Source organism: Buteo buteo, chromosome 4, assembly GCF_964188355.1.
Source record: "Buteo buteo chromosome 4, bButBut1.hap1.1, whole genome shotgun sequence".
Lineage (NCBI taxonomy): Eukaryota > Metazoa > Chordata > Aves > Accipitriformes > Accipitridae > Buteo > Buteo buteo.
In genome coordinates, this window is record NC_134174.1 from 29,168,201 (window position 1) to 29,183,501 (window position 15,301).

General features: G+C 36.9%; 1 protein-coding gene across 1 annotated transcript in view; it reads left to right on the forward strand.

Moving 5' to 3' along the window:
• TET1 (tet methylcytosine dioxygenase 1) overlaps positions 1–14,370 on the forward strand; it is an 80,093-nt gene extending 65,723 nt beyond the window's left edge. Inside the window, exon 12 of the mRNA XM_075025335.1 lies at positions 3,279–14,370. Within this exon, the coding sequence (XP_074881436.1) occupies positions 3,279–4,420 (1,142 nt within the window). The 3' untranslated portion in view covers positions 4,421–14,370. The remainder of the gene's footprint in view (positions 1–3,278) is intronic.
• The last annotated feature ends 931 nt before the right edge of the window (positions 14,371–15,301 follow it).

Below are 15,301 nucleotides of genomic sequence, written 5' to 3' on the forward strand. Positions count from 1 at the left end.
TAGAGTTATGAACCGCCTACCTGTACATGACACTGTAGTTACAAATAGGCGTGGCTTCGATATCTGAAAAACATGGCTGTAACAAATGGTACAATATCCAGAGTTTTGCCATATGCGTTGGGAACATAGAACTTTATTTCTTGAACGTGCAAAAATAATAAAATAACTGTGTAAACAAGCCAACTTACATAATTGGTTTGGACTTGAAGTAGTTTGGTAAAGTAATTTAAAAGGGCTGCTGATAAAAATAAGTCATGGAGTGAGGAAGAAATAGTTCTATGAGTGAGGCAGTTGTTCAGAGATGGAAAAATAAGAATGTGAATAGAAATATGTAGTTTCTGTCATAAAAGTGCAGGTTTTGTCATGGAAGTTTCGATAGTGGAATCCCTCGAAAGAGATGTCAACACCGTAATCCCCAAATCTGCCAATGGCACATATTGCTGTGGTTGGCCATGTGAACAGTTTCAGAGAGGCTTTGCTAACTGGGCAGCAGTGGCAGGGGATGTTCAGGTTTGCAAAGGGCAAGGTGGTGTGCTCTGCATGAGATAAATAACTTGAAGTATATATGCACATAATTTATGTGTTTACTCTAGTCATACAGGACGACGGCTGGGTAAAGACCTCAGCACACCACTGATGCCTTGCCCCTAACCCACAGTGAAATGCAAAGATATGTAAAATAGGGATTTAGAATACTACAGTATTATACTTGTACATACAGGTCTTATGCGGTTATGGGGGATCAGTTATTGATTGGTTCTTTCCATTCTGCCAGTGGCAGGTATCCTTAGTCCTGAGGAATAGAAAATTTTAGTCTAGCTGACATTGTTAGGCTTTAGATGAAAACAAATCAAAGGGCCTGTGAGTCAGAGGAGTTGAAATTAGACTATGTAGTAGTCACTCCTGATGGTAAACTAGAGGAAACTATTATTTAAATCGGGATCCCTTCATATTACTAGTGGCATTCAATTCTGGTCACACCTTTTAAACATAGAACTAAAGACAAAGGATTGAAAAATAGTAAAAATAGAAAAACTTACTAGGGTAAGAAAAAAGATTACTGACTCTAGTTTTAGGTAAGCAGTGAATAAAGTACTGCTGAAGGTACATTAAGCAAGTCAGATGCTACTATTAAATTTTCTCCTAATGTAAGAATGAAAGAATACGTAGCTACACTTCAAGGGTAAAGGAAAAGGTATTGATAAATGGTGTATGTAATGTATAGTACTCGATTTACTAATGAGGACAAGAGTTTAGAATATTGGTTTGGCTTTTTAAATATTAAAAAGAATATGGAGAACATGCAATTAGATGAGATGAGATAACCGTGGTATATACCGTCAAGTCGTGTTTTCGGCCATGTGAGGCCATCACTTTTTGGAGTAGCCTGGGAGGATCATGAAGGAGTCATAAGGCCAGCTATGCCATGTTGCCCATCACATAGAGGTAGTATGCTCTTTTGAAGGAGGCCCCGCCGTCATTTCGGAGCCATTGCAGTATCCCCCAGCTGGGAAGCCTGGAAAGCTTGAGAGACTCCTCTAACCTGCATGTCTTCACCACATGGAGAAAAGGAAATTAAAAAGGGAAAGGGGTCTCTCTTGTCCTCTTTACTGTCTTCACCAGGCAGCAAAGATGGTGGTGAGGAGGACCTTCTGAGTGCTGAAGACAGATTAAGTCAGCTTGGTAGAGCGTGCATATGTGAAGACTTGTTTTGAATCTCGACTGTGCCAAGTCCTTTGTAGAAATGTTGTGTATTAAATAGGGTGCACTTGTCACTCACCTTTTGCCAACAGCAGGCAGCACAACTGTTTATTTTTATGTTTTTGTTAATGCTGAGAGCCTTTGAAATCCCAAATTATTACAAAATACATATTAAAGATACAGGCCTTGCATCCTTCCTTGTATAGTCTTGTCATTTAACCACATTATTCTGGACAAATAAACTTTACAGACGGAAAGGTTATTTTTTGTCTCCATAAATACTAGCAATTCTTCTTGGCCCATATTGGATAGAACAGGAGATGAACCACCAACTTAGAGACAGTTTCAGTTTGATTTCATCAAAAAGGTTTTTAAAGAGCTGATGCGGCTTCCTTATGTCCCTCCACAACTTCAGTGTTTGCATACTAACTATTGTGTCCATAATTTATCCCACTTTGCCTTTTTTGCATTCCTATTGAAAGAATGGGTTTTAATCCATCACTATTTATAAATTATTAGAAGACAGAATAGAAGAAAGAATAGTTCTTCTATATTTGGTAAAGCGATTAAACGTTCTGTGTATTTATGGAACAAAGAAGAAACACTGACAGAGACAGTCTTTTATGAGAATATGCGAGAGCTCTCTGTGGGGTGCCAGCCTGCCAGCAAAACACATGTAAAGCAATTTCAGGGCATGATGCAAAGCCCATCAGAGTCAACGGAATTCTTTCCCATTATGCCAATGGACTCTGGATTGAACTTATCCATGACAAGAATGAGTCATTTCAGGAGGCTGTTCCACAAACAAGCACAGCTGCAGTGTGCCAGGACTAGAAATTGATTAGGGAGCTGACATAAATTGAACAAGTATGTCTCCACAAAGATCTGAAATAATTGGTGTGTGGCAATTAGATGGAAGACAGCCAAATAACGTGATGCAGCTTTGTAAGGATGGATTTACCTGGAGTATGTTCCCAGATACTTTTTTTTTTTAAAGAAAATTTCTGAGTAGTTACTTGCTAATGCATGAGTCGTAATTCAGTAACTTTTTTGCTGCGATGGACAAGATCTATAAACACACTTTTTCCTTTGATCGTAATATGGGGTTAAGGCAGCCAAGAATTTTGATTGTTTCACAGGCTTAATTTCAGACAGACTAAATTTCATCAATTATGTAAAAACTTCTACATAGTGCTTCCTGCTAGGCTGGGTAGTGCTGAAGGCCAGCAGTCAGCTGCTGGCAAGTGCCTGTGTAAAATTGGGCTGTGTGAATCAGGACTGAATAGTTATGTCATTTTGTCTGTTTATTTTATTCATCCCTCTGTGAAATCCCTTTCTGTTATATATACCAACAATCTGACTGGAAAAGGTTAAGGTGTTAATTCAGCAAGGTTATTATGTATGTACTTGGAGTCATAGAGATATCCCTAAAAAGCTAAAAATAACTAGTTTGAAAAATCTGTAGTCATCATGTATATCTTTCATATTAGAAAGGAAGCATGAAAATATTATAAAAGTTATATTTTTATTACTTAAGTGAGGAAAAGTACTTACACTTTGGTGTGCGTTTTTTTTAGGGAACAAAACAGATGCTTTAAAACCTGGAATAAAAATGGAGACTTCCGATCACCTCTATGCCATGAAACATACTTCAAACACTACTAAAAATTGCTCCTTATTAAAACAGTATACGGCTTCCTCCCCCTTCAAGGTGGATAGTTTACATCCTTATTCATCTTTAGCACATAAGCCTGGCATAACAGCAGTGACTAATATTCAACAAGATTTTTCAGTTCCCTACGGGTATTTTGAATGCAGTAGTAAGCAACCTCACGTGACACCTTATGTTAATTGTAAGAACTTTGATGTGTCAGTCAAAGATTATACTGGAATTTTGCTGAATGATAAGATGAATGGTGTGCCACCGATTCTTCCAGAGGTCACTGCTCCAGGCCCCCCAGCCCATAAAGACCCCCTGCCCACTATACTTGAACATCAGCCAGACAAACGGAATTGTCAGCTTCAGTTAGACAATTCTCCTTCTTCACAGATGATCAGCTCTTGTGATTTGTCAGTACCGCTAAGCTCTCCGGCAAAGGATGCAGTCGGAAACGAAGCTGACTGTTCCCATGGATGCCCAATGGAAAAGGGCAGCTCCCATCGAGAACAGATGTGTGATTTTGACTGTGTTGACGAAAAGCAAAACAGTGCACTGGGACAACCGACTGATTCTGAAGAAAAAGCTGAGGAAATGTGGTCAGACAGCGAGCACAATTTTTTGGATGATGACATTGGCGGGGTTGCTGTGGCACCTTCTCATGGTTCTATCTTAATTGAATGTGCAAGACGTGAACTCCATGCTACCACCCCTATAAAAAAACCCAACCGCAATCATCCCACAAGAATTTCGTTAGTGTTCTACCAACACAAAAATTTAAATGAGCCAAAACATGGTTTAGCCATGTGGGAAGCGAAGATGGCTGAGAGGGCGAAAGAAAAAGAAAAAGAAGCTGAAAGATTAGGAACGGAGAATACTGAACTAAACTCTAGCAGCAGGAAAACAAAGCAAACAAGTGAAAACAGAGATATTTTTTACGAAGACAATGAGTTCAACCAAATTCCATCACGCAGAGCATTAACAGTAACTAAGGATAATGTAATAACAGTATCTTCTTATGCCCTTACACGAGTTGCAGGGCCTTACAACCATTGGGCATAGGTTTTAGTATCAAATGCCTCCTCTTGGTGCAGTGTTACACAGTGTTTCTTTAAGGTGCTGTTAAAGAACAAGTCTCGTGTCGTTTACTATTTGCTCATCTCAACCATTTTAAGGCTGAGGTAAAAAAAAAAAGGCGGGGGGATTTCTTCTTAAACTGTGACTTTAACATTTGGTGGTGCTCAAGCACATTTTAAGCAAAAAAAAAAAGTTGTATAGTTTTAATACATTCTAAAAAAGATTTTGTTTAGGTTATTAACCTTGATTGAATCATTCAGTTTATTACCTTTAGGAATTTATATTTTGGTGCTTTAAATCAAGTCTGTTTACTACAAAAAATCATTTATAGGGATTTTAACAGGTTCACATTTTATGGTGTTAAATCAAGTTATACAGTAATAGCTCTACACAGCTCTTGGTGCTTAACCACATCAAACAGTTAAAAATAAATAAGCTGAATTATTACTTCATGGTGCCATTGCTTTAACAACTTCCAACCATTGCTATGTAGTCCAAATTGCAGATAAATCTTTTAGAAAACCAATGAATTTTTTTCTCTAGATTTGTCATTATGTATGAAATGAAGTTATTGGTAATGATGGCTGGAAGTTGTTTTTAAGCTGTAAATATATATTTTAAAAGCACTTTCTATTTTTAAAATTAACTTGAAATAGTATAGTATAAGGATCATATTGTCTAAGGTTTGTGCATACTCTACAGAAGAAATCATTTTATTCTTGCTGTGTAGAGTTCCATATTGTTACAGCTGCAGTATGTATGCTAATAGCATATGTGATTGTTTTTAGACTTGCCCTTTTTCATCGAAGATTTTATGTTGCATATAAACAACAGTTATAAAATATAGAAACATTTTATTATTTTCAAGAGAGTGTACAAACATGAAATTGTCAATACGTGTGTTACTATTGGGAGTTATGAATATTATTTGGTTTTTTAACGGCAGCATTTGTTATGATTTCTTTGAGCAATAAGTGCATAAGTCTCATTCGTTTGGAGCATTATAAGTTAATATGACAACCAAATGTTCCTAATGCCTCAGGGGTAGGATTGTTTTGGGATTAAAAAAATACCCCCTAGAGTTGCCTTATTCTATTCTGGAAAAAAAAAAAAAATTGGGGAAAATACAAAGGAAGTGTTGGAAAAGTATGAAATTTCTAATATTTAACAGCAAATTTTTCATTAAGAATAACCTATCTGTAATATTCACCAGCTTTCTAAGTTCAGTTTTTTACAAAATGTTTTGTAAATTTTTTAAGTGATTTTTACATTTCATGTAGAAAGGGTTGTATTCTTCCTTCCAAACATATGAAATTTATGTTCTCCATTTCTGTTGAAAAAGTGACATATCATGAAATGAGTATTTGCTAAACCAGAGGAAAAACAGACACTCCATTGCTTTTAAATACTGTAGCATCCCACTCTTCTTTCTGATTCTCCTCTCCTATGTATTTCTTTTTTAAACTTATTTATTTAAACCAATTACCAAATGACAATATTAGCTAAGGACCGACCTCATCCTGCAACTTCTTCCATGAGAACAGCTCTGCGTAGCCATACCTGCCCAGTCAGAGCCAGGAGGACCGCTCAAGCCAGGACTCCTCTCGTGACTGAGAGCTGCAGGATCAGGCCCCAGAGACGAAGCTGTACCTTAATTCTGCCTCGGAGTCCTCCCCGGCTGGGTAACCTGTAGGTATAACGAGGTCAGAGTTTTCCAGTGTGAAAAGATACTAATAATATACTTGATAATATTGTAATGTAGTGGTGCTGTAACAGAGGAATATGAACTATCTAGATCTGCTTTATTTAAAACCTAGACAAGGTGCTTTTTCCTGGAAAAGTTGAACTGTAAGCGCTATATTTACAGTTTCGGTACGAAAAGTACACAAATTGTATTTTTAACACATAGTGCCAGTTAGGACCTTGGTGCTACAAATACTTAAATGCGGCTGTAGATCAATGAGACTATTCTCCTGTATAAATGTATACACGTATAGTGTTTGCAGGAGCAAGGTCTGAAGTAGCAATCACTATGTAATGACCTTGGGTTCAATTCTACAGATTCCTGTCAAAATTAACAAAAATGTTGATGGCAGAGGTTGGCCGAATTGAACCCCTTCTTTGTATCTTACCTATTTTAAGTAAAATTTGTAAAAACCGGGTATGCTGCAAATTTTAGTTCAAAGCTTAATATTAGTTCAAATAGAGGATATGAAGGGATTGTAAATAATAATAAAACAGAAACAATATTATGCCATCGTTTTGTACCAGCAGTTTTATGCTTCTTGACTATGTAATATACAGTATACATCAAATCATTATGGTATTTTGTGTGCCTTAGATTTCCATTTTAAAACTTGTATATTTTTGGTGAGCCGAAGATTAGTAAGAATTCCAGCTGTCCATACAGTAAGTAGTACTGTACGTTCTCTAGCTGTTCCGTTCATGTATTTGCTATCTGAAAACCCTTGTCCAACGCCACGATCGATCATTTACAGAAAAGACTAGTTTATTGGTTTCACTATAGTGCTGATAGCTTTAGTTTCTATAATGCAAATTGAAAAAATCATTTATCATTCAGCACTCCCATGTGAATAACAATTTTTCTACACAAAATTAGTAATTTACAGAGCCATTGCTTTAACTTTTAACATGTTCAGATCATTAAAGTGGATCATTTTTATTTGAATCTTCCCGTACAAATGCCCATGTTTAACTTATGTATGATTGGAGACTTCAAAGATAAAAATGTTCCACTGAAAAACCAGCAGCTTCCCTCAAAGAAGTGAGAAACTGAAAGGTGGATCTAAAAGGACACCTCCAAACATAGCCCCTGGCAAGTCACTGCACAAGTAAGTCCAGGTCTACCTTTTTTAAATGGCAATTTTAACAGAGAAAAGTATATCTTAACATAATGCTATTAACTGATAGGTGCTAAAACTCACAGTTACTACTTTATTAAGATTACTTACATGAGAAAAATACCTATACAATAAAATATCATTCGCGGTGCTCTTTCCTTGACTGTCTATCACATAACTACTTTTTTCAACATGTACCTAACAGGCAGGTTAGCTGGCCACTTTTACTTCCTGCTGTGGCACATAGCAGGTTGTGATTTGAGAAGCTAATATTTTCTATTGCTGTACTGCGGAATAGAAAATGCAACTATTTACTGTTTTTACAACTGTGTGCTATTTATTGTAACATTTCAGAATATTTATCAGTCTTGTACACCAATTATGTTGTTTTGAGTAAGGTTATCATTTTATAACAGTATTTGTCTCTGAAAATTTGCAAATCTGTGGGTGTATTGCTTTCCTTTGCAGGCCACACAACCACTTGTAATTTGCTCTTACCCCTTAACAAAGTCCTTCCAGGATGGCCAGATCAGGAGCAGGATCTAAAATTAAGGTAGCTGGCTAGGTCAGACCTGCATATTTTACTTGGTTTCCAACAGCTGGCACTGTGCTCTTGGTGAAAAAGAAACAGAAAATGCATTCAGGTGTGGGCTGGTGGTGGGGTGTGCTTGTCTTTTGATCCTTTTTCACAGTATGCTAGCAAAAACTGTTGTGATCCAGCACAGGACACCTCTGACTTCCCAGAAGAAATGTCTCTCATCCCTTTCTCCACTGGGTCCAGTACCACCACTCCACCTTCACGCTGGAGGGAAGGAGTAGTGCTTTCTGCAGGAGCCCATTCTGTTTGGCTCGCTGAGTCCCTGTTGGAGTTACTGCAGTCACGCCCAATTAAACAGTGAATTTTACTCGTGCAGTTTCTCTGTGCTTGCTGATTTGTAACATGCTATTGTATTACAGAAAATAGAAAAAATTATTTCTATAAATATTTTAGTCACAAGATCCAAAAAGCTTTTTAAGGACTTACAAATACTTGTGACTTTCTAGCTGTAACAGTTGTATTCAGATTTATTCTTTTTTTTTAAGGACTTTCTAAGCTAACTTTTACTTAGGAATAACTGCTGTTAAAAGTCCTTATCTTACCTATGACAGTGCTTCTCTACACTTAGAACAGGAAATAACTGTAGTATCTAAAGCAACCTTTTATGTTAAGCATGGGTAAATGACAACTTCCCTGTTCGGGGTTTTTTTAAAGACCTTTTTAACATCATCGCAGTATTACGCTAAATTTGGTGATTTAAATTTGGGACCTGTTAACGTTGCTGCAGCCCCATTGACTGCAACGTGCTCATTCATCAAGCTTTCATGCAATTTTCATATTTGACTGGATGGATATGAGTAACAGTTGACCAAAGTCTGTGCCGACTCAGACCCTTGCAACCCTACAATTAATAGGTTTTGCAAGGACAGATGGAGAGAGATTTGGAGTAAATGCTGTACTTCTGGTTAAACACTGAGGTTGTATTGTTTGTAGCATGAGAAGTGATTCAGGGTCTATAGAGAGACATAATAACTTCACCTCAAGTTTCAGGTATGCAGGCAGGTCTATTTCAGACCACCTTCAGGCTTATGCTCTTCACAGCTTTTTTATTTTTCTTATCTGATAGGTTGTTCAGTGAGAGATTAGCATGGAAGCATGCTAGTAAAACTGCATCTTCATGGTTTTATATTTAAAATGTAAGGTCAATCTTGCCCTTTCACTTCCCATTAAATTTCTCTCATGTGAAAGAACTCATGTGAACTCTCATGTGAAAGAATGGTTGGACCCAATGATCTTAAAGGTCTTTTCCAACCTAAACGATTCTATGATTCTAAATTAGCTCCTTTTATCAAGCAGTCATCAGCTTTGTCATCCATTTTTATATATGTGATTTTTCTCTTTTTTTCCACAGAAATCCTGTAATTTCTAGGTTAACAGGAAGAAATAACTGTGCCCTCAGATATATGAAAAACTAAACTGCATGTCCACTTCCACACTTTGTATATGCTAACGGCAGTTACATCCAGGCAGCGTTGAACAAACTCTCTTTCAGGTCTATTGTGGTTGCTAAAATTCAGATTAGGGTCTTTGTGACATATCTTCCATAAAATTGTGCTTTATTTCTTGTGTGAAAGGTGTCTGCCCAACTGTGACCCCTGATACTGTCTATGATCTGATCTTAATAACACAGTTAGAGATGAGGAACAGTCCAATCACATTTGGAAATTCTGGCTTTCTTCTTAATTATATCAGGTGTTGATCTGACTTTCTGGCGGAAGTGTAGAGGGAATATCTTTCCATAAGATTAAACTGTAGAGAAAGTTGCCATTGAGTATTGTGACACCATGGTGCTGCACTGCAATGCCTGTGTTACAGCATTGTTTCTAACCAGTAAGGATGTGTCCTTGTGTCACACAGCTGTGGATATAGGTATAAATTCATCTCTTTCCACAGTTCCTCTGGAAACTAATTTGTTCTCTGCCTGTGTAAACTGGTTTAAGGAAAAAAAAAAAAAACAAGGAAAAAAAAATCAAGAAAAAAAACAAAGAGGAGAGAGAGAGAGTCTCACACCCCTCCTTTAATCTGTGTAGATGAACAAGGTAGCGAGCAGTGCTGTCATCACCAGTCTGCTGCTCCTTCCCACAATTAAGATATAGAATATGGAAAGCTGATGGGATGCACAGCATGAGTAAGTCGCAGGCAAAGCTATGAAGGTACAATCAGCTTTTAGGACAGCCTTCTCTATACACGTTGTAATTGCAGAGGTACTTCTTTATATTGACCCTTTTTCTGGTATCTCTAACTTTAAATTTGTAAACTTTTTATTTAGTCTGTGACATATTCATGTTCTCCTTTAAGATTAAACAGAGTGGCCAGTGTCAAAAGTCCTGAGGATGTAGCTACTTAGTGGAACAGTACAGAAACTGGCTTTAGTGTCTTCTGGAATTACCTGATGTTTAGTCAGACAGTTTTCACAACTTGTCTACATGCTGCTCCAGTATGTTGCCGCAAAATTATAAGTACATAAACAGTTTTATACTTGAGCTTTTCTCAAAGACCAAGGATTTCTAATAGTAGTATTTAATCAGGCACCAGTATACATGCTGATCACTTCTTCCAAAGAGTGGTTGAAAATATATTTTGTGTTTATTACTTCCCTGTTAAAACATTTTTTTGGTTATTTTAGAGGAGTGAGCAACACTTTTTGTTTAATACTGCCATTTACATACTTGACTAAATTATGAAGACTCAATTCTACATAATGCTGTGTTGTCTCCCTGAAGAACATTTAATTTGACTAGTGTTGATTAGTACGTATTGCTTTCTACACTGTACAGATGACACTGAATGCTACAGCCACTTTTCTCACTCCATGGTCTCTGTATGGATCGTCTGCTGTGGTTAGCTGTTTTCACAGTCAGTGCTAGATCCCATTATAACCTGCTGCTGAATGCTTTAAATGCTTGTAACTACTCCAGAAGTTCTTCCTATCCCTCTGCAGATCTGCTTCAGTACTCAGCATTAGCAATATAGCTGTCAGCCTGCTTGTGAATTCCCCACGCACACTGTCGCTGCTTTGTATGTAAATCAGCCAGTCTTCATCTCAGGAATATCGTAAGAATTTATTCTCCTCGTGACTCTTCTGAAATCAGTTTCTTTCAGTCATCTTTTATTCTATGTGTGACAGTTATAGGGCTTTTTTTACTTCATGTTCTCTCATAGCAAGCCTAGAATATCACAGCTGGATATTTTTTCATTCTAAGAAAGAGGGACAATTCATTACCTGTCACAATCAGTGTTTTCTTACTTTTTAAATCAAATAATCAATTTTCCAGATAATTTTTAGATTTCTTGAGGTAGTTCTTACACTCTGTTCTTATATCTGCAAGTAGCCAAACAAAAGAGACTTTGCAAGACCAGAAAACTGGTCACCCCCTGAGAAGGAAAAGTCATCTCTTCTCAGGCTACAAGATTTTTGCTTCTGTTGCTAGCATCTCTGCAGAATGCCCTCTTTTCTTTCGAGTTACTCTTCCAGTTCTGCTCAAATCTTGACATAAGATGGATGCTGCAGACCCTGCACAATTACAAGAGCGGGAGTGTTTCTTTACATCTTCTGGTTAGATCAGTCATAGTCCTTGTGAGAAACCCAAGTATTGCGTAAGTTAAATGCCTTAACTAACATAGGACTGCTTGGAAAAAAGATGTTCTTCCTCTGTAGCAGCACGTGGAATTGATTGAGCTCGAGCAGAAAATAATTAAGTAGTTACTGCCTTTTGTTAAAGGCATCACCGTTTTATTCTGAGATATAAAGACGTTACGATTCTTTTTTCAATCCAGTTCCCCACTTCATCATCCCAACATTGTTTACAGTGTTTAACCGCATACTTTTAACTTCAGTTTTAAAAGATACAAGATGCTTCTCGATGCTTTATCCTTAATTCTTCCCACAACAGTATCTTTTTCTCTTTTCTTCTACTGGACCATTATATATGTCATTTTTCCACGCATACTTACATTAAAATGCTAGAATCTTCCAACAGCATACTTGCAGTGAATGCAAGACTGGGGTGCTAAATAACTTAACATGAAGGTGGCTTGCTCTGTTTGGTGTGACTGATTAACAATGCTGTTTTCAACACTTTGCACACCTTACCAGCTTTCCTCATAAAGTCAGAGGATGCAGGTGTAGACCTCAAAAAAACCTACATACATAAGAAGGGAGGACAGATTTGGCAGTTAATCTACAGAGTTACCAGTTACAGCAGGTGAACTGTATTCCAAAGAAGTGCTGTTGCAGTGGAGCAAGGGAACTGCTAGTTTGATGTTCAGTATTGCAGTTGTTGCCACAGAACATTTTAATACTGTTGTGGAAAGTTTTGTGACCTGATCAATATTTTACATGTATATCTGTATCTTTATTATAATATTGTAATGGAAAAGGGTCTAGGGTTTGGGAGTCGTCTTAAAATAAGAATGAAGGCCCTGATTCTCATTTATGCTACTCTCCTTTGCATCACATTAAAAGGATAAAGGGGCCTTAAATGGATGTCGATTTAGCTTACATCCTTCAGAGTATCCCATTACACTGATAATGGTATAAAAGGTCAGTAGTATAAATCAAAACCGTTACCAAATGACTGATTTGTACAATCATCTGAAATCAATTTCATGATATCCCTATTGTGCACATACTGGCCGGTAACATCCAGATTGTTCTTAGTTTAGAAATACAGGTTGAAAAGAAACTGGCTTGGTTTTTATCAGGTTTTAAGTATTCATTTACATTGGCTGTCCTTTTCCCAACATTGTCTACAAAGAGAATGTGGTAAAAGATTTGTACCTCTAGGTAACGGCTTGGCCAGAAATCTCACAGAATTGTCAATAATACTATTTCTAAGCTTTGGTAGTTTTTCTTAAGATACTTGCTTCCCTTCATCATAAGTTGATCCCTTTTACTTGATTATATAAAATGGGGTTGTGACAATCTACTGAACTCAGTTCTTTTCTGACTTAAGACCCAACAGGGTGTGCAGTATTGTGTGATGTTGTCACACTGGGGTGAGTTTTGAGACACAAAGCTAAAAGCCAACACTTTCTGCCTGCCCTAACTGTGGTGATACTCAACAGTGAAACTGTTGGCACTGCCCTGCTTGCTTGAGTCATGCAGAGCTTCCCTTGCGGCCAATGGAAGCTTTATGTAAGCATCAAGCCCCACTACATTGCAGTTGCAAAACGCAATGCAATGCAAACTTCTCTTTCAAAAAAAGTTTGAGGAAAAGGAAATCTATTTTCATTCTTAAATTTCTAAACTGCAGTGATACTGCAGAGCCTAATGAGAACAGATTTCGTACTAACTTTGTGAATGCCAGTCCAATCCATGCAATTCAAAAGGCAGCATCTGAACTTCATTAATCTCTTGTCCTCAAAATGAAAAAATAACTGTGGGCAAGAAAAACAAATGTGATATCCCAACACCACTAAAAGAAAGCCAGTTGTAACCAATAAAAACATTCAGACACTTCAGTCTTTAACAATTAATTATTCTACAGTTATTTGTTTGGTTTGGAAGAGACAGCTCTTCATAATGTGACAATATCATACCAGGTCATAAATACTGTTCAGAATTTGCTGTCGTAAGAAGGAACGTTAATATGTAAGGACACACTGTACTGAAATGCTATGGCTAATGAGTTCTTTCCTGCTTCGCAAAATTAAAAAATTAACAGTATGCCAAAGCAAAAAAAAAAAAAGTCAGCATTTCCTTTCTTTCCTTCTTTTCTTTTCTTTCTTTTTCTTTCTTTCTTTGGGATGCATTTGATATTTATTTATCAACCTTGAATTTGAAGTTTTGGATTATTTCCAGTTTTCAACCTACTGTATTTAGATCTGGAACATAGAATTAACTTTTTTAAACAAAAGATGATGTACAGGGAGAAAAAAATCAGAAAGAAAAAGCACTTCATTATGTCACAGTATTTACAGGAGAAAGTATAAAAATTACTTCTTTTCTCAAAAAACATTTGGGGCCTGATTCTTTCCTAGTATAACTGGGCATAGCTTCATGAGGCTGGTGAAGCTGTGAAGAGTTACGCTAGCTGAGAAACTGAACCTTAAAATCTTCTTTGCAGACAAGGGAACCCTTACCAGCAGTACTTGAAGACTTGTGAGTTGTGACTGCATGTTACTTGAAAGATCTAATTAAGCTATGTTTTTTGGTGCAAGCAGTTGTTGTACATGATTTCATGTTTATGTAGCAAGATGCATTGAAATGTTGATACTAGTATTGAAACATACATGTAAAAATTGTTGTTGTGGAAATTGTCTGTTCTGTTCTATTTTTCTTGTGTGTCTCATCTGTTTAGAACGTAAACTTTCTTTTTTTTTTATTGTCCTAACTGAATAAGGCTAAATGAATACTGTAATTGAAAATATATTTTAAATCTTGTCATGAGTTTTTAAAAAGACTATTACAAATTGTATCATTCCTGATTACACAGAACTTTGTGGGTGGTTTTAAATAAATTTTATACTTCTATTTTGCACTTAGTCGTCTAATTTTTCTTTCCTGCATTTTTTACGCATGTCTTTTTGTAAAATGCTTTGAGAAGTAAAAGCTGTTTTCCCAATACAAACCAAAATAAAGTCATGCTGAAGGATGTAAAGACTAAAAATTTAGGCCAGGAGAGCCTATACCATACAACTTACAGCAAAGTTAATGCCCTGCTTTACAATACAGCATATAATGCTACATATGTGCCCCATCTAAAACCATTACATGGCTTGAAATTTTAGACAAGGAATTAAAAAATTACTTATTCTAAAGCTAGAAATAGTCTAATCTTGCAGCATATCTGAGGGTGCTGAGAACCTCATCAAAGATGTTCTGACAATAGCAAGGAGTTACTCTTAATAAAAATACTGGTCTTTAGATTCTGTATGTTTATATAATTTACCCTTTAGTCCGTAAAACAAAAGGCAGTAAAACATCTTATTAAGGGAGGAGTAAGAAAATAATTGCTAATAAAAGTATTTTCATTTTATGAGCCATTTTCCCTGCAGAAATTTTGCTCTTATCACCAATAACCATTGTTACATGTAGAAATACATTTATGAATGAACTCAGCCCTATAGGACTACAGTGGGTTCACCCAAGTCAGCAGGGTTTCTGCATTGGAAAGGGATGGGCATAAATCATTCAGCTATCTGGTCCCTGTCATCAGTCTGCCTTTGCTTCATGCAGGACTGACCTGTCCCAGGCAGAGCTGTACAGCAAGGGAAGCAGGCAGAAAATTCTGAATTTCTTCATCTTCTGACTAAAAGGGACAAAACGGTTTGTGAACACATCTACACAGCATCTCTTTTTTCTACCAGCCCTGTCTGGCAGAGCAAGGTTATAGGAATCATTTACCGTGGCTTTTAATTCCCATCCAGTGGAAACAGTCCAGGTTTTATTTGCTTTGAATCAGA